This window comes from Hyla sarda, chromosome 4, assembly GCF_029499605.1.
Source record: "Hyla sarda isolate aHylSar1 chromosome 4, aHylSar1.hap1, whole genome shotgun sequence".
Classification (NCBI taxonomy): domain Eukaryota; kingdom Metazoa; phylum Chordata; class Amphibia; order Anura; family Hylidae; genus Hyla; species Hyla sarda.
The window spans coordinates 218,661,480-218,682,612 of record NC_079192.1 but is presented as its reverse complement, the minus strand read 5'-3'; the positions used below and the strand labels follow the sequence as shown (position 1 = coordinate 218,682,612).

The window sequence follows — 21,133 nt, the reverse complement described above, 5'->3', positions numbered from 1 at the left end:
ATTTATTACCATCAGTCCATCAGATGGGTACCTCGTTCAATTTGTGTATGCTTTAAATTCAATTGTTTGGTTTCTTGCTAAATGTTCCAGGTGAGTTCCAATTTCCCAGAAGCTTGTAGAACTTCATCCTAGATCAGCCTTAATTCAGGATTGACAGGAGAAACCTTTAGGATTTTTTTCGTTTTATCACTTAATAAAGTCATTCCACACAAATCTGACTTATTTATCAAGATTGCAGTCACTGGAGTCCTGGCTGTGGGTGCCTTTTTCATTATTTTTTCTTGGCATATGTCAATCTTGTGCCAATAAAGTCAGGTACTGTAGTGCACATTATTTTCCTATGCACTCTAATAAGCCGATTCACCATATGACTAATAATATTATAATAGTACAGATTATTTACTGATGCTGGGTTTCTATGTATTTATTGATTTACCATTTCTTTCCTCTTTTTTTCAGAAAGAAGACATGGTTCAATGGGCAAACCTTCCCAATCCCCAGCGTCTCCCTCCAACACCAGAACATCACTTCTACAAATGAAAACAAAAACCTGTATTAGCAGCCATAACCCTGTCAACAGTAACTCAAAGCCATTCAAAGCGCCCAAAGACAATCTACTTACCTCCAACAACAAGCAACACGCGGTGTTCTCTTCAAAAGTGTCAAGAGACAAACCATGGTATGTAAGGGAAATTCATGTTCATGGTGTTTGCATGTTGCTTTGCCAAGTGTGGTGGCTGCTTTAGGTGTTTACACAAATATTTTCTGGATATATGATATATTACAAAACTTACTACATTGTCACTAGGACAGATGTGTTGTAAAACATAACTTTTAATGGTTTAGATACAATTCTCCAGATATGAGAGCTAGTGATATACCGAATAGGTGAATAGAAACTCAAAAAGAAAAGATTAATAAAAAAAACTGTGTTCCAAATCCGGCCTATATGTTGATCTCAAAATGTAATTAACACCTTAACGACACAGGAAATAAATGTACGTCCTGGTGCGGTGGTACTTAACGCACTAGGGCGTACATTTACGTCCTATACATGACTGCGCGGCAGGTCCTGGCAGATGTCTGCCATTAACCACTCAGATGCCGTGATCAATACAGATCACAACATCTGCAGCCACTAAAATGGATGATCGGATCGCCCCCAGCGCTGCCGCGGAGATCCAATCATCCAGAACGGCAGACGGAGGTCCCCTCATCTGCTTCCGCTGCCTTCCACGGGTCTTCTGCTCTGGTCTGAAGATGACTGATAAAACTGATCAGTGCTATACCCTATGCAAAGCACTGAACAGGATTAGCAATCAAGTGATTGCTATAACTAGTCCCCTGTGGGGACTAATGAAGTGTAAAATTAAAAGTAAAAAAAATCCTGTCCCCCAATAAAAATTTTAATTGTCCCATTTTCCCCATTTCACCCCCAAAAAGTGTTAAAAAAAAAGATCAAAAATATCCAAACTATTAAAATATAATGTTAATGATACTGTATGAATGTAAAAAAAAATAATAATAATAAAGGCCAAAATTGCTGCTTTTTATAACATTTATTCCCCAAAAAATTGATAAAAAATGTATTAAAAGTTTTATATATGCAAATATGGTATCAATAAAAAGTACAGATCACGGCGCAAAAAATTTGCCCTCATACCGCCGCTTATATGGAAAAATGAAAAAGTTATAGGTCTTCAAAATAGGGTGATTTTAAACGTACTAACTTGGTTAAAAAGTTTGCGATTTTTTTAATAAGTGCAACAGTAATAGAAAAGTACCCAAAGAATAAAGAACACATGTTGTTTTTACCGTAAATTGTACTGTCTGAAAACGAAACCTTCCAAAATTAGCAAAATTGCCTTTTTCTTTTTAATTTCCCAGCATACAGTATTTTTTTTAGCTGCGCCATACATTTTGTGGTAAAGTGAGTGATGGCATTACAACAGACAACTGGTTGCGCAAAAAACAAGCCCTCATACTAGTATGTGGATGAAAATATGAGTTATGATTTTTTTTGAAGGCCAAAACGTGAAAATAAAGTCCTTAACCCCTTAACGACAATTGACGTAAATGTATGTCATGGTGCCGTGGTACTTAATGCACCAGGTGGACATTTACGCTCCGCCATGACCGGTTCTGTGCTCGCTTCATGCGCAGCAGGTCCCGGCTGCTATCGGTATCCAGGGTCCCGCCGGTAATGGCGGACATCCGTGATCGTGCGGATGTCTGCCATTAACCCCTCAGATGCTGTGATCAATAAAGATCACGGCATCTGCTGCAGTGTGGTACTTTAAATGGATGACCGGATCGCCCGCATCAGTTACGGTCTGTTTTTGACTGTTAATCTGTGAAATCCCCATAACTAGATGGCCTCCATATTGGAAAATGCAGTCCAGTGTGCATCCTGCACAATGTATGCAATCCTTAAACAGCAGTTTGAGGGTGCATATTGTTGTGCGAGGTGTACATTTGGAAGCCCAGATCCTGGATCTAGAGGAGCAACTGACAACACTGAGACGCATTGACAACTTGGAGAGGAGTCTCCTGCTCACTGAGCAAGTTCTCTCTGGGGTAGAGGTGGGGGAGGATAGTGGGACGGAGGTGCAGGACAGTCAGGCAGAGCAAGCTGGGTTACAGTTAGAAAATGGGGTAGAGGGAAAAGTGTCAGGGAGGCTAGTCCTGATCTGGCACATCCCAACAAGTTTGCCCGGATGGCAGATGAGGGGGATGCCATTTCAGAGCTAGCAGTACTGCAGCAAGATACTGCCTCTGCTCCAGGAAGGAGGGAAGGAGGAGTGCAGGGCAGGCCAGACAGGTAATGGTAGTGGATCGGGATCGGCGAACAGTGTGTTGTCTTCCTGGAGCTCGAGTTCGGCATATGGCAGATCGGGTTGACAGGTTGCTGGGTGGGGCTGGAGAGGACCCAGTGGTCATGGTACATATTGGCACCAATGACAAAGTAAGATGTAGGTGGAGTGTCCTTAAAAATGTTTTCAGGGACTTAGGCCGCAAGCTTTAGGCAAGGAACTCCAAAGTAATATTTTCTGAAATATTACCTGTACCACGAGCCACATCAGAAAGGCAGCAGGAGATTAGAGAGGTAAACAAGTGGCTCAGAAGCTGGTGTAGGAAGGAGGGGTTTGGGTTCATGGAGAACTGGGTCGACTTTGCTGTCGGATGCAGGCTCTACCGTAGGGACAGGCTGCACCTCAATGGAGAGGGGGCAGCTGTGCTTCGGGAGAAAATGGCAAGAAGGGTGGAGGAGTGTTTAAACTAGGGACTGGGGGGGAGGGAACCTACAACGTTGAGGGAAGAAGATAGTGTAGATATAGATGGGGAACTTATTAAGGTACCTGGGGGTGGGGCGGGGGGGGGAGGGGTTAGAATAGTTTATAGAGATAGGCTTCATAGGAAGAAAAAAGACTCACCATTGAATTGCATGATGACTAATGCCAGAAGTCTGACCAATAAAACTGACAAAGTGAGTTAATAATGTCTGAGGAGAATTATGACATAGTGGGTATAACAGAGACTTGGTTGGACGATAGCTGTGACTGGGCGGTCAACATACAGGGTTATAGTCTATTCAGGAAGGATTGGACAAAATGGAAAGGGGGAGGAGTTTTTCTTTATGTAAAGTGCAGTCTGAAGGCCGCACTGCGGGAGGATATACGGGAGGGAAACGATAATGTGGAGTCACTGGGTAGAAATATATGGAGATAAAAAAAAAATTCTGATAGGGGTTTGCTATAAGCCACCAAACATAATGGAAGAGGCAGAAGTTCAATTATTTAGGCAAATAAACAAGGCAGCAAATCAAAATGAGGTGATAATAATGGGGGACTTTTACTATCCTGATATAAACTGGGAGACTGAGACCTGTGAATCTCATAAAGGAAACAGGTTTCTGACTATAGCTAAAGACAATTATCTGTCCCAAATGGTGCAGGGCCCGACCAGAGGGGGCGCCCTACTGGACTTAATATTAACCAACAGACCTGACAATGTAACAAATGTGCAAGTAAAAGGACACCCAGGAAACAGTGATCATAATATAATACATTATAACTTGTTCTGCAATAAGGGAATCTCTCAAGGGGCCACAAAAACAATGAACTTTAGAAAGGCAAAGTTTGATCAACTCAGAAAAGCCCTTAACAATATAAAATGGGATAATTTACTCAAAAACAAGAATACTGACACTAAATGGGAGACTTTTAAGAATATTTTTAATTCTTACTGTAAGAGTATATAACTTATGGGAATAAAAGGGTCAGTAGTAAAAGAAAACCAATACTAATGAATAAAAATGTTAAGGGGGCAATAAATGACAAAAATAAAGCATTTAAACTACAAAAAAAAAACAGATAAAATACAGAACAAAAACAGATAAAAGCCACAAAAATAGAGACAGAAAGACTCCTTGCCAAATAGAGTAAAACTAACCCCAAAATGTTCTTTAACTATATAAATAGCAAAAAGGTCAAAAATGAAAGTGTTGGCCCTTTAAAAAATTATGAGGAAGAAACTAGAGGGGATCAGGAAAAAGCAAATATATTAAACAAATTCTTCTCCACTGTATTCACCGAGGAAAATGAAATGCCAGGAGAAATACAGCAAGATAAGGTAAACTACCCAGTACAGGTCACCTGTCTAACCCAGGAAGAAGTACAGTGCCGCCTACAAAAAAATCAAAATAGACAAATCGCCAGGTCCAGATGGCATTCACCCCTGTGTTCTAAAGGAATTAAGTAATGTAATAGACAGATATTTTTAATCCCTATTTTTAATATTCAGGGACTCTATAGTAACGGGGACTGTTCCCCAGGACTGACGCATGGCAAATTTGGCGGCAATATTTAAAAAGAGTCAAAAGGTGACCCAGGCAATTATAGACCTGTTAGTTTAACCTCTGTTGTATGTAAATTGTTTGAGGGTTTTCTAAGGGATGCTATTTTGGAGTATATTGATAAAAATAAATGTATGACTCCATATCAGCATGGCTTTATGAGGGATCTGTCCTGTCAAACTAACCTGATCAGCTTTTATGAGGAGGTGAGCTCCAGACTGGACCAGGGGCAATCGCTGGATGTTGTATATCTAGATTTTTCCAAAGCATTTGATACGGTGCCACATAAAAGGTTGGTGCATAAAATTAGAAGGATTGGAATGGGGGAAAATGTGTGCAAGCGGGTAAGTAACTGGCTTAGTGATAGCAAACAGTGGGTGGTTATTAATGGTACTTATTCTGATTGGGTGACTGTTACTAGTGGGATACCACAGGGGTCAGTCTTGGATCCTATTCTATTTAACCCGTTTACACAAAATCAGGTACATGTACGTGGTGATTAGGGACGACTTCCCGCATCACCACGTACATGTACCTGATGAGAATAAACTGTCACAGCGCTGCCGAGCACTGTGACAGTTTATTCAGCCCAGGTGTGCTGCACAGCAGGACCTCCCTGAAGCCAGCCAGGGACCAGTCGCAGTGGTCCCCGGACGGCGATCGCTACTATTGGTCCGTCAGTGCAGACGTACCGAAAGCAGGGATTTCCCCTCTCCTCCGTCGCTTCACACAGTTAAGCAATTAGTGGTGAGGGGGGGCCCCGTCTGGGGAGGCCATCTGCAGCACTCAGGATCAGAGCTGCGCTCCGATCCTGAGTTAACCCTGTAGACGCTGCGGTCACTGTGACCGCAGCGTCTATTAGGGTAACAGAGGGAGGGAGCTCCCTCTGTCACCGAGCACATATATTGCCCCCTGTCCAGTGCCCCTCACATATAATGCCCCATGTCCTGCCCCCTCAGGGGGCATTATATGTGAGGGGCACAGGACAAGGGGCATTATGTGAGGGGCCCAGGACAGAGGGTATTATAAGTCAGGGGGGCATTATATGGGCACATGACGGGGGGCTGACAGCAGGGAATGGAAGGACTAGAGTACCCAGAAATATTATCCGAATTAGGTCTCCCCTAAGCCTTCCTATAACTTCTTATAACTAAATAACCCTAATAACTATGTATAAATATAACAGGGGGCAGTACAGAGACCTATCCCATGATCTATTTATACCCAGGACTGTATCTATAACAAGGGGGCATCCTCTACATCTTGAGGAAAGAAGGTTTCTACACCAGCACAGATGGGGGTTCTTTACTGTAAGAGCCGTGAGACTGTGGAATTCTCTGCCTGAGGAGGTGGTCATAAGGGGTCTGGATGCATTTTTGGAGAGTAATAACATTGCTGGTTATGTATACTAGATTTATAGGGACAAAATGTTGATACAGGGATTTATTCTGACTGCCATATTTGGAGTTGGGAAGGAATTTTTACCTCTAGAATGAGGGTTTTTTGCCTTCCTCTGGATCAACTCAGTAGGGACTCATTAGGGTTATAGGTTGAACTTGATGGAATCTGGTCTTTTTTCGAACTTATGAACTATGTAACTATGTAACATAAATGTGCACATTATTCCCCCTCTCTCAACGTGTTTCCATCCAAGCATCATGTATTTAGCGACACCTGGACTTCATCAGGGATTAATAACAGGGACTGCAAAAACAGATGGCAGTGAGAATACGTGCTGAACCCAAATTAAAATATGGTGAGCTAGACTAATGTTCCAATGCACTGTGTGTGTGTGTGTGTGTATATACACACACACACACACACTGTAAAGCAGTGCAGGGCACAACCATATTATGCAAGCTAAAGGTTAGCAGTGGCAGCAATACAAGTTTAGGGCTCACTTGTATGAACCTATGAATACCCGAAGCAAAGAGCACCACGAGTAACTTCCCCGGATACCATACAGTGTTCTGGATTTTTGGACCATACCATGTTCACGTGTTTGTAGTTTTGGTTCCATGAGGTGGTATTATCTTGAACTACTTGTGGTCCTAATTCATACACGTATAGCCTTATATATGATGTATTAAAACAACATTGAGCACATACATTAGTAAATCATAACTGGGGACTTTGTCAAAGTACCCCATATACTATATATCCAAATAAGACCACTGGTATGTAACTTGTGTTTATTGGAATGCATCATGCGTCGCCATGCAGAGAAAGTTTGATCACAATTATAATTCCTTGAAATTCCTTGATATTGGTTCTTTTGAAGGTTATGTCAAGTAAATGACCTTGCATGACAGCACAAGTAGATCACAATAACTGTAAAGACAACACTATAGTGAAAATATCTATGCAGCATTTCCTAGTACTGTGTCCTCTAGACAGTTTTATATAGATCAATAAGGTTTCCCCTACAAAACAACGTGTTTTTAGTTTTCCTGTTGCCTTCACTAAAATATTGAGCAGCCATTTATTCAGACAGTTACTAGGAAAACCCATTGCATCAATAATGACAACACAGGGGTGCCCTGTGTAGTGGGGACTTGAAATCATGAGGAACCATCTGCGGCTTATGTACTGGTCTGTGTAATACAGCTTAAAGGGGTATTCCAAGAAAAAAAAAATTCTATATCAACTGACTCCAGAAAGTTAAACCGATTTGTAAATTACTTCTATTAAAAAATCTTAATCCTTCCAATAATTATCAGCTGCTGAAGTTGTTGTTGTTTTCTGTCTGACAACAGTGCTCTCTGCTGACATATCTGCTTGTCTCGGGAACTGCACAGAGTAGAAGAGGTTTGCTATGGGGATTTTCATCTAAACTGGGCGGTTCCCGAGGCACGTGTCATCAGATAGCACTTAAACAGAAAAGAACAACTCAACTTCAGCAGCTCATAAGTACTGAAAGGATTAAGATTTTTTAATAGAAGCAATTTACAAATCTGTTTAACTTTCTGGAGCCAATTGATACATTAAAAAAAAGTTTTTTCCTGGATAACCCCTTTAATTTGGTAATGGTGATCTATGAGCTATTACTATTAGATCACTGTTATAAGAGATTTGTATTGAAAAAAGAAGGAATACATAGATCTTGTGCTCCCTGCTAACCTGTGCCCAAAAATTATTATAAATTTAAATGTTTACATTTAGTAAAAATGTTACTTTAATAAAAATGTAAATAAAAAATAAAGTACATCTCTGTAAGCTGGTACAAGCAGAAATAAACATTGAAGAGGTTGCAGTGCTTGCAGAAATTCTGTAGCCTTTTCAGTCATCTGATTGATGGGAGTGTCTGGTTTCAGACCCCCAAACTAATATTGGCCCTGTAAATAAGCCATCAAATTTTAAAGCCTGGCGAACCCCTTTAATATATTCCTGTCCAGCAGGATGTATATTAACCTGAATATAAAATGATTGTGTCTGGCCACACATTTTAGTCTTTTCTGCCCTGGCCCTATCTGAATTTTATCCTTCACAAAAAATGGCTGTTCTTAGACAGTTATCTTCCACAAACTGTGTAGAGTTAGGTGAGAAAGATACATTTAAAACTGAAATAGGGTTTTTGTTCTCAACACTATAGCAACATCAAACATTACACAAATGTGCACATATTTGGCATTGCTATGCACAAGGGAATTAAAGGATTAATGTTGGTTCCGAACAGAACATGAAAAAATAGGATAAAGTGTTTCTTCTTTTTTCTCACCATTTTTTCCATTAAAAAAAACCTACAAAATGAAATCTTATCATCTCCAATAAATAAATATAAAGGGGGAGATTTATCAAAACCTGTGCAGAGGAAAACTTGCCCAGTTGCCCATAGCAACCAATCAGATTGCTTCTTTCATTTTTCACAGGCCTTCCTAAAAATGAAAGCAGCGATCTGATTGGTTGCTATGGGCAACTGGGCAAGTTTTCCTCTGCACAGGTTTTGATAAATCTCCCCCAAAATGTATAAATAAATCACCTTACCGATCCAGCATTTCAAAGATGAAATTTTGATCTGGGCATAAAGGAGCAAAGAGTTAAGGCCACACTCCTACATTGTTTGTTTTTACACCGGTCTCATAGAGAGAGAAATAGAACTAGCTGAGTGTCTGGCATTGCCCAGCATCCAGCTTTCCAAGTCTCCTGAAGTCCCAGCAGTGATAGGCTGCTCGTCCTCACTGCAGGAGTGCAACCATGCTCTATCCTTGCCCCTTCACTGATGTCTTCTCTTCCCCCCCCCCCCTTCCCTGCAATAAATATTCTCTCCACCCGCCCCCTCTCCCTACCCCTGCACTAACTGCTCTTTGCACCTGCCTGCTGCACTGTTAAATCATACTTAACCATGACGTTGCTCCGGCCACAGCATGTTTAAAACTCCCAGGCAATCTTTGCAGCCAGAGAGTAGTATAATCGAGGGGTGTACTGGAAGTCTCATAGATTTCCTGTCTGGGCTCCACTGAGGAGATTGTTGGTATCGGGACATCCCTAAATTCTTCTAGATAATTTTTCTGTTCACACAGCAGAATTTCTGCACAGAATTCTGCATTAAAATTCTGCAGTAAATTCCACAGAAATGAATTGTCCTTTCACTGCAATTGAATTCCTGCAGCAGAAATTATGCTGTGTGCATGGGACAACGGAATCCCATTGAAGTGAATTCATGCAGAATTTGCATGCAGAATTCCATGCAGAAATTCTAGCGTGTGAACATAGGTACGGAGTTTAACCCCTTAAGGGCACAGCAGGTTTTGGCCTTTAGGACACTAAATTTCTATTCTTGCATTATTTGTTTCCTCCTTGCCTTAAAGGGGTACTCCGCCCCTAGACATCTTATCCCCTATACAAGGATAAGATGTCTGATCGCGGGGGTCCCGCCGCTGGGGACCCCTGTGATCTCTCCTGCAGCCCCTAGTCATCTGCAGCACGGAGCCGAAGTTTGGTCCATGTCTGATGACTCGCGATACAGGGGCCGGGGTTTGTGACTTCACAGCCCTGCCCCCTTGTGATGTCACACCACGTCCCCTCAATGCAAGCCTATGAGAGGGGGCGTGGCCACAATTACGCTCCCTCCCGTAGACTTGCATTAAGGGGGCGGGGCCATGATGTCAGAAACTGCCGGCCCCTGTATCATGAGTCATCAGGCACTGAGCAAACTTCGGATCCATGCTGCAGATTACTAGAGCTGCAGGACAGATCACGGGGATCCCCAGCGGAGGGACCCCTGTGATCAGACCTCTTATCCCCTATGGATAAGATGTCTAGGGACGGAGTACCCCTTTGAGACATAACTCTTTAATTATTTTTTTTTTATCTACAGCACGATTAATTGTACTTTCTATTGACACATTTCATTTTGCCATAAAATGTACAGTGAAACAAAAATTATTTGTGAGGGAAAATATAAATGGGAAAAAACAACTCGAGATCATGTCACGCCCCCTCCCATAGACATGAATGGAGAAGGTGTGGCGTGACGTCATGGCTCCAGGGTGCCCGCATGGAGAGCGCAGGGGACCCTGTGATCAGACATCTTATCCTTTATCCATTGGATAGGGAATAAGATGTCTAGGGGCCAAGTATCCCTTTAAAGGAGACCTCTGTGATAGAACATTCATTGTTATTTCTCTCCCTGTAACAAAGTTATAGAACATTGCAATGCACTTACGTTGTCCCTATTGTAGCGCTCATTCAGTAGGTCTTTTCCAACTCTCACTTTCGCCCACCAATAATTCCTATGGCGGTGGCCATCTAGTGGTCGAATCCTTAGCTTACTCTGCATTTCTCTTCTTACCTCCCTGATTTTTGGCACTCCCACCTCTTACATATTCATCAGGGCTCAGCCATGATTGGCTGAGCACACCTCACTCCCCTCTTTCTATGCAGGCAAATTGTGTTGCCACCGCAGCACAGCTGCAGTAGGGTCACTGCTTTTGCATCAGAGCAGGAGGGTGGTGAGCATAGTTCAGGAAGCTGAAGTGAGGTTTCATGGGAATTGAAGTCCATAAACCCGGTAGTATCGGAATCTTTCGGTGCCGATTGCAGGACAACGGCTGGTCCAATTATCCTCTAACAAAGTGTTACCGATCGGTAAGTGCATTATCTGGTGCATAAAAGAAACTTGTTTTTAACTTTCCCATGCCGGAGGTCTCCTTTAAGTGAATCCCCTCTGTTAACTCATTAATAGGGTAGTTGAGAATGGATTATTTAAAGCGTACCTATCATAACACAGAAAAAAAATAAAAAGTTATACGTTGCTCAGTTCCTCATCCTGATCATGTACATATAACTTTTATTTGTCTAGCTTCTGTATTTATTTATTTTTATCCGCTTATATCAGATCACACTGAATTTCCATCTTCTCTCAGGCAGGGGGCGTGTCCCTCTTTTGCCCTCAATGTAGATGACTAAACCTTCTCCCTCAGCCGATCACTGCACTCTGCTCTGTAACCCTTTACTCTCTGGTTTTATGCTGCACATGTTACACAGAGAGGAGTAAGGATTACTGGAGTTTGCCTGCGGTTCTCCTTATACACTCTGTAGTAGAGCCCTGTGCAAGACTGGTTTTTCAATCCCGCTCCCGATGATTTTTTGTCCAATCCCGTCCACTAACATAGGACTGTACACACACTGCTCTACATGGGGGATATGTGCAGAGCAGTGCACTCTAGTGTATGTACAGATCTGAATAGCATTGACTGTGCAGACTCAGAGGCCCTAGGTCACTGACTGATGCAATGCTCTGCACATACCCCCACCTGAATAGGAATGTACACTAAACACACTGTTATACACATAGTGGGTATGTGCAGACTGCAGAGCATTGCACCTTAGGGTCTGTAGAAGACTCTAGGGTGCAATGCTCTGCTGTGCACTTACCCCCATATGAATAGCAGTGCAGACAGAGGCCCTGGCTGGGACGAATGCAGTCACTTACATACCTAGCTGGGGCCGCAGCACAGCACAACGTGTGTGACTTTGTGAGTAACATTAGTGGCAGCTTTGACCTACCATGCCGGCGGGAGAAGATGGAGTACAGAGTAGACGATCCTCCAGGGCAGGCTGAGCGTGCAACAAAATGGCGGTGCGGTGGCAAGCAGGGGGAGCAGACAGGACTGGGAGGAGCACTATGAGACAGTCACTGAGTCAGACTTATATTGAGGCTTCTATGGTAATCTCATTACTACTGGGGGTGACACACTGTAACAAACCTTCTCCCCATGTAATCTTCTCTTACTACTGGGGTGACACACTGTAACAAACTTCCTCTTCCTTATGTAATCTGATTACTAATGGGATCACACACTGATAAAAACACAGTAACACCCCCTTCATCATGCCATCTCCTTCCTACTGGGCCGGCACACTGTAACAAACCTCCTCCTTTTTTTACTACTGAGGTGCACATTGTAACAAACCTCCCCTTGCCATCGCGTTACTACTGGGCTGGCAAACTGTCACACCTCTATGCTATGGATGGAGCTGTGCACTGAATCATTCTCCTTCTGGATGCTGCAGAGAGCTGGGGAGGTGTGAGGGGGTGTGGCCTCCTCTCAGCCAATCACAGCAGCTCACTCACTGCCCGCTCTCCTCTCCACAGGCTTATAAAGCCTCCCCCTCCCTTCCTGTATTCCGACTGAGACGCTGATATTGCTAACGTCGGAAAGACCATAGTAACAGGTGTGGGGCATTTTATGAGGACCTCTAGTGGCCACTTTTATAGAAGCAGTTTTCTGAGAGAAACTGTGGGGAAAAAAATAATAATAAAATAGTATTAGAGAGATACTTATTTTCTATGGCCAGGGATGTGGAAGTCCTATCGCCCGGGACATGCAGTTCCGGGCGCCGGGCAAATACATTTTTCCGGGCCTTAGCCCTCCTTCGGGCAAGCAGGGCCGGACCTGACAAGCACGGCGGTGCTCAGCAGTCTGTATGGAGCGGGCTTCCGACTCCTGCCCGCTCCGTACACTGTTTTCAGTAGCTGGGGGCCACCGCTAATAGCCGTGGCTGGCTATTAACCCTTTAGTAGATCGCTGCTGTCAAAGCTGGCATTTAAAGGGACATGTGAATGCTCCCTGGACGGCTAGTGGGGGGGGGGGGGGCAGAGTTGATCCACTATAGAGGTAGCCGGAGGGCTTACCTCTGCTTCCCTGGTGTCTATGGCTCTGTCATTGATAGAGCCTGGCTGGATTAGGCTCTATCAATGGATTGCAGAGCACACAGATCAATGGAGTTCAATAGAACTCTATTGATCTGTATGAAGAATCTAGTGATTCCTCCTAAAAGTCTAATAAAGTGTAAAAAAAAAAAAAAAAAAGTTTTAAAGACACACATTAACCCCTTACATGTTAAAAGTTCAAATCACCCCCTTTTCCTATATACAAACATGTAAACATAATAAAAATAAACATATTTAGTATCGCTGCATGCGTAATTGTACTAACTTTTAAAATATAACATAATGTATCCCATACGTTAAATGACGTAAATGTAAGAAAATACCAAACCACAGAATTGCAATTTTTATAATATCCCAGAAAAAAAAAGTTAAAAAGCGATTAAAAAGTCAGATCAGTACCAAAATGGTACCGATACAAAAAACAAATTGTCTCAAAAAATGAGCTCTCATACAGCCTGGTATGCGAAAAAAAAAATGAAAAAGCTATAGGAGTCAAAAAAAAATCGAAAAAGTTTTTTTTTTTTTTAATTAGTAAAACCTGACGGAAACTATACAAATCCGGTATTGTTGTGATCAGGCGACCTAAAGTATCAAAATAACATGTTAGCTCAACCACAAGGTAAATGTTGTAGAAAAGAAAACCACCAAATCTGCTAAATTATCTTTTACTATTTCAATTTCACTTCCTCGATTTTATATATATATATATATATATATATATATATATATATATATATTTATATATATATATATATATAATTTTTTTATTTTTTATTATTTTTTTATTTTTTATTATTTTTTTTGGTTCAGGGAATATGTTATTGAAAAATTAAAAGGTATCTTTATAGTAGGTAGTTAAGGCTATTATAGGGCGAGGAGGAAAAAATTAGAGTGTAAAAGGGAAAATTGGTCCTGACAAGTGGATCGTCATGAGGGACAAGTAGATGTTTATTAAATTTCCACACCCCTGATGGTTCTATTGTTTTTAAAATTATAGTTTTGGTGATAGTGCCCATTTAAACTAAACCACTTTAATTTGGCACCACAATAAGATCTGAATACAAAGAAAACATTTTTTTTTTTTTTAAATCGAACTATGCATGAATTTACAGCAGACTTCTCATAATTGTTTTAACTTGCTATCCAGTTCTAGCCATAAGTGTTAAACAAGATGTGTGTATAATAAATACTGCCTTCATGGAAATGAGAAGAAGAAAGCATATCCAGCTGAGATAGTGTAAAGTTTTTATGATTTAATGGTAAATATTTAAAGATTAATACCGGTAGGTGCAATCTGAAAACCCTCATAACCAGACTGGTATAGTGCGCACCTCATATGAATTCCTAGACCTTCACTGATATGTATTTTGTCTACATCAGAAGACCTCTATAGATACATAATAATAATGACATGCACTTAAGAATTTATTCCTAGAAAACACATTCAGTCTCAGATATTGGTAAATTCTGTCGCTGGAGAAGCTTATCTAGACAAAACATTCTTTAATTCCTCAACAATAAGAAGCTTGAAAATCCCTTATTTTTATCTTGGCCTCTATAGCTGGAAGAATCTTAAGAGGACTTGTGGTCTCTTTGTAATAAAACGAGATAGTGGCATCTATAGACAGGCAAGGGGAGGGTGATCACATACCTGTTTATGGCATGCTGATTGTCCCACCATTCTGGAGACATAGGGCTTGGTAGCCGATCTGATAGGCTAGCTTCTCCATCAGATGGGTGGGGATGGCATTATACAGTGTGCAGTGTGTGTGTACTATACTAGAATGGGGAGGTGCACATACTTAAAAGGCGGGCGTGTATTCAGCTCCGCCGACACGCACAAGATCCGGTTCACTGAACATTATATAGCAATCAGTATGCTTTTTTTAAATGGTCAAAACAGATAAACCTTTTAGAGGGTGTTTTTTTGTATTACAACATAATGAACCACTGGCCTGGTCATAGGGGATGTGTTTTTAATGTAATTTGAAACTGGTATCTTTTTCATTATACGTTACTTGTGGAAGTGTTCACAAATTCCTAGTTGGGTTGAAGTCACAAGCATTAACTTGATTTCCAGGACATTATAATGAATAGGGGAGTATGAAAAAAGATCTGCAGCATTGTTAATCCACATTAAAGGGTTCACAAAAATGTAGCAGCTGGCAATACCATGAGGAATGACTGCTCTGAAAATGGGTAACAGCAGTTTTGCAACACCTTATTTTCTTTTTTTTAGCCATTTTGTCATAGAACTGCTAGTGTGCTTGAGATCGTTGTCTTGTTGCATGACCCACAACTAAGCGTTAGTTGTTGGATAGATGGCCCGACGTTTGACTCTAGAATCCTTTGGGATGCAGAGGACTTCATGGTCGACTCAGTGACTGCAAGGTGCCCAGGTCCTGTGGCTGCAAAACTAGTCCAAATCATCACCCCTCCACCACCATGCTTGATAGCTGGCATGAGGTATAGTTTTTGTTGACATGCTTTGTTTGGTTTTCACCAAACGTAGCACTTAATGGTTACTTTTTGGTATCGTCTGTCCAAAGAAGATTGTTCTGGAATGTTCATTGTTTGTTCAGATACAACTATGCAAACCAAAACTGTGCTGCCTTGTTCCTTTTACTTAGTAGCGGCTTTCTATTGGAAACCCTTGCAAATAAACCATACTTCTCATTTTTTCCTAATAGTACTGTCATGATCTCAAGCATTTAAAGGGAGTTATCCAGGGTTAGAAAAACATAACTGTTTTTTTTTCCAAAAACAGCGCCACACCTGTCCTCAGGTATTGTATGGGTTTACTATTAAATTCAATAGTAAAACTGTTGTAAGTGCGCACACATTATTTTTTTTTCAACCAATTACAGCTGGAAAAACAGCCATTTTTTTATTGGGGTTTTCAGCTATCTATAAAAAAAGCCAGTTTTTCATACACAAATGGTTAAAAAAGGATGGCTAAAAAATTGTAGTTTTTTTTCCCTCAAGACAATCCAATGTTCTCTGACCATTCTTAAAAATATTTTTTGCCCTTCGTCTAGTGTCATTGATCATGTATGGCCAGTTTGAACACCTGACCACCAATATAGACTGAGATGTGTATGGCTGTGTCTAGGGAATGATTGTCCATTTAGAAAATTGTTTGATCAGCAATTGCTCAACCTTTAAAGAGCAACTGTCAGGAAATCTGGGTGCAATAACCTGCACACAGCCGTTGTACTGTGTGCAGGTGGTGTGTATAGCAATGTTTTTACCTAATATTTGCAGGCTTTCATGACCCCAAAAAATTATTTTAATCAAAGCCACTGACTGTCGGATAGGTGTGAGGTACGCGATGCCCCCACCCACCCCCTGTATGTCAGCGATGGGACCACTGTGTGATTGACACACAGGTCCCTGCGCATGCGCCCTTCAGCTCACATTTTTTGGCTGGTTATTATACTCGTGCCCGTTATCTTCTTTCTTCTCTCTGGTGGAGACGCACGCGCAAGCAGGACAGTTCCCAATACTAGGGGCAGAGAGGAAGACGGCGGCAGGAGCGAGTGCTCACTGGGGGAGCGCATGTTGGATGACCTGAAGGGCGCATGCACTGGGACCTGTGTGTCAATCACACAGCGATCCCAGCGCTGACATACAGGGGGTGGGCGTGGTGGCGGCAGGGCATCGCGTACCTCGCGCCTATCCGACCATCAGTGGCTTTGATCAAAAGCATTTTTTGGGGTCATGAAAGCCTGCAAATATTAGGTAAAAACATTGCTATACACACACCACCTGCACACAGTACAAAAGCTGTGTGCAGGTTATTGCACCCAGATATCATGACAGTTGCTTGCGCTTTAACTTCTAATCTACCAAAAGTGCTGACACCTGCTGCCCATATCAGGAACTGTCCAGAGCAGGAGAAAATCCCCATTGCAAACCTATGCTGCTCTGGACAGTTCCTGACATGGATAGAGGTGTCAGCAGAGAGCACTGTGGACAAGACAAAAAAAGAAATTCAAAAAGTATAGAATTTCTTCTGTAGCATACAGCTGCTAAAAAGTATTGGAAGGGTAAAGATTTTTTAATAGAAGTAATTTACAAATCTGTTTAACTTTCTGCCGCCAGGGCTCCTGCAGGTGGAACCAGCATATAAAAGACATATATAAATATATCAATGCATACATGTCTAAGGGTGCTTTCACACCACGTTTTGTACTTACGGTTCCCGAATACGGCTGGGAGGAGGGGGGCGGGGCTTAATCGCGGCGCCTGCATTCAGCCGTATTCAGGAACCGTATTTAATGCATGTCTATGAGCCGACCGGAGTGAACCGCAGCCTCTGGTCGGCTGCGTTTTCGTCCGTATGCGGTTTCCCGACCGCAGGCAAAAACGTGGTCAACCGCGTTTTTGCCTACGGTCGGGAAACCGCATACGGCCGAAAACGCAGCTGACCGGAGGCTGTGGTTCACTCCGGTCGGCTCATAGACATGCATAAAATACGGTTCCTGAATACGGCTGAATGCAGGCGCCGCGATTAAGCCCCGCCCCCCTCCTCCCAGCCGTATTCGGGAACCATAAGTACAAAACGTGGTGTGAAAGCACCCTAAGATGGGAATACCCTTTCAACTCTAAAGAATATTCAATGATTTAGATGCATTTTTTTCACCCATTTTCTGACTGGTACTCTTAAAGCTGTCATGAAGTTGTTTGGAATGTAATGGACCCTGCATTTCGACCACGGTAACCTAGATCAGTGTTTTAAAGTAAAGGAAATTGCAGCTCACAACATTAGGGTTAGATGAAAAATGACACCAATACCCACAGAATAAGAGGGAAATCGAAAAACAAGGTGCAGTCCTCAGATATGTCTGATAGGAAAGGGTTAGCAAGTAAAATGTGACCAATATATAAGAGTTATTTATAACATATGTACATATGTTCATCAACATCTATTATTCATAACACACACTCTCTCTTATGATAAATACATTTGTTTTTTAGTGTTTTAATGTATTGTGATTTTGTACCTTACACATAAATATTTACTGTTGTAATTAAAATATTGAAGTGTAAATGGAGTTTGAAGGTAGTGTTTCCACTGATGATTTGTTCATACATTGAATAGTCCCCTGGTTTGTCTTCCTTTCAGTCACCTGCCTTACTGCCTGATAACAGTGCCAATTTGTTAATAGGGGTTTGCCACTTCCTACTGTACCCGATCACATTACAAGGTGACTGCACAGATCACTGTCTACAGTTTATTCTGGAACTGCCAGCTACAGTGTACTTCCTCAGCCCCCTGAATATTCTGAAGATGAATCTTGAGAAAACATGAAAAGGATGTTACTCGCATGGTTTCTGGCCATATCTATAACTGTATTCCTAAAGATGCCCAGCACTGCTAGCATGTAGACTTTGGCCTATGATCTTACGAATTTTGTTAATTTAGGGAGTCTTTTTAGCCTCACAAAATAGGGCTGGGACAGATTTTTTGTTCTATGTACTTAAAAATGAAATACTAAATAGTGTAGTTCTACAGGCAACCAGCATTCAGGTTTCTAACTGCTTCTGTAAGGGAAAGATATTATCGATAATGTAATCCTCATGATAAAAGTGCCATTAAGGGGTTACAGCAAATACAAAAGAAGATAAGAGCAAAACATTGATACATGGTGTTAAAAAGGTTGGTAAAACCAATACAAAAAAAGTGATAGAAAAGTAATAGAAAAAATAAAATTTTTAATGTAATCACATACTGGAAATATAAGGTTATGGTTAGGAGTTGAAATCCTGCATGCCGGTGCACTACCCACTGAGTTATAGTGCCTAGTGGCACTGTGAAAAAATAAAACTCCATAGACTCTGAATTGTGGAAATATCCTTTAAGAACATATTTGCCCAGATTGATGAAAATTGATGTTATTTGCCCATACCAACCAATCACAGTTCAGTTTTTATTTTAAAGCCGAGCTGCGATTGGTTGCCATGGGCAGTTTTCTTTTAGTTTTGATGAATCTGCTCCGTTGAGTGTGTCTGAGGAACTTATTATGACATAGTAAGGCATTATTTAACTTAGTTGATTATGTCAATATTATCCAGTTTCATTATATTGTCTGAACACTGTCTTATGTGATACTTCTAATTACATTGTAAAATAAAATCTGTTTCTGGACATATTTTGCATATTACTTTAGTAATAGTTATGTCATTGTGCCTCTCTTTGGGGGGTTGGACCACCTGCATTTGGTGTAAGCTATTAGCTGTTATTAACCCTTAAGTTTATCAGTTATTATCCAGATGTCTGTACTGTGCTGCAAAATATGGTCTGTATAAAAGGTTCTACAAAGTATTGTGTTTTGTTAACCTAATGTAATACTAACTGTATCCAGGAATCTGTACATTCCCTTTTAAATGTTTTGATTACATTTTGTAAAAAGACAAAGATACAAACTGCACATTCCTATCAGATGTAACCTGTCTCATTGCTATTTTGTTTTCCAGCGGTCCTGTTCCTGTAGTGAGCCTCGAGAAAATCCCAAATCTTGTAAAAGCAGATGGTGCCAATGTTAAAATGAATTCCTCCACTAACTCCTCTTCAGCAGCATCTTCAGCATCCTCCCTAGCAAAACAGTCTGTGGTCACAAAACCTGTACCCCCTTCACCGGAAAAGATCCTCAATGGGAAAGGAATATCATCTTCAGACAAAAAGCATCAAAATGGTACCAAAAGTAGTAACAAGCCTTACAAACGAATTTGTGGTGAGTATAGCATCCATATAAGCTGTTTAGGTCTTGTTCTAGGACAGTGGTCTCAAACTGTGGCCCTTTTAGATGTTGTAAAACTTCAACTGCAACAACTGGAGGGCCACAGTTTGAGTCCTCTGTTCTAGGGTAATGTATCTTCAGTTGTGCCCAATAAATGACTGTTATATATGCGTAATACACCATCTTCTTGAAACACTAAAGACAAGATTTGGTATAGAAGTTATCCGACATGTGCTTTGCGACATAAACTATTATTTTGACATCTTATTTTTGTAAACGTATTCATGCAGATGTGCCTTGTGAAACTGAAGGTGTTTTCCCATGTCAAAAAAAAATGGCATATTCCTCGGTTATGCCATTGGTAGAGAGAGGTTCCCTGCTGAGAGGTTCACCTGATCTCTCAACTATGCAGGAAACTGGCCCCATACAAGTTAAAGGGCTGCAGGGCAGGGGAAAAACAGAGTATCGAGCACAATGCTACACCAGTGCTTTGTTACCTTCATTTTCATATATGCTGGGGGGTTCCAGTGGTTAGACCGCCACCGACAATAAAATGATGATGGCATATTCTAGGGGTATGAAATGGGAATACTCATATTACTAGACAACTCCTTTTGAGTAGAGCCAGAGTCGTAAGGAATATAGCCTGACATACAGGTTCCCCTTATTAACGGGATATACCAAATTTTAATACCAGACTTTAAAAAAATGAAAACATACTTGCCTGCCCAGATACCCCACAACTGCTGTTTCTGTGGCATCAGATTCTCACTGCTTGCCCATCCTGTTTCCTTCATGCAGGAAATGCCCGCCCAGCCAATCACTGGCCAAAGCATTAACCCACCTCAACCACTGATTGGTTGCATGGGCATTTCCTGTATAAAGATATTACAGAAAGTGGTGAGCAGCAGGGACTTGGTGCTGTAAGAGTGAGTGGGGCAGGTGAACATGGTTTCTTTAAAAAAAAGAAGAAGAAGAAGAATTTGGCATGCCTGAAATAGCCTTTTAATAATTAAAGGTCTTACAATTTTTGATCCTAGCTATAGTGACATGTGATTGGTAAAATAAGGGAGATAGTTTTTTCAGTAGCAGTATTTTCACTAGACAGAACTTTTTCCCCCAAAAAAGGGTAAAATATTTAATGCTAACAAATTGTAAAGTTGTCTAATTTTATATAATCTCTAAAAAATAAAATAAAAAAAAGTTTATAGTGGCAGTGCCCATTTATACCATGGACAAATGGCTTCAAAAAGTTTAACTATGTTATAACCAATGTTAAAGTGGCTATCCTGTTTCCTTGTTAGAAGCTGCTTTTTGTGCACTGATTCATATTGGCTGGAATCCCCCTGGCGCCTGTGT

The 21,133-nt window shown here is 41.3% G+C and overlaps 1 protein-coding gene across 13 annotated transcripts in view; it reads left to right on the top strand.

The window, feature by feature from the left end:
* ATXN7L1 (ataxin 7 like 1) overlaps positions 1 to 21,133 on the top strand; it is a 148,591-nt gene that overhangs the window by 109,063 nt on the left and 18,395 nt on the right. For 10 of the 13 annotated variants that reach the window (XM_056573550.1, XM_056573548.1, XM_056573549.1 and 7 more), the window contains 2 exons: positions 460 to 679; positions 19,512 to 19,768. In XM_056573550.1, coding sequence (XP_056429525.1) covers positions 460 to 679; positions 19,512 to 19,768 — 477 coding nt within the window. The other 3 variants (XM_056573559.1, XM_056573560.1, XM_056573557.1) reach the window with 3 other exon arrangements.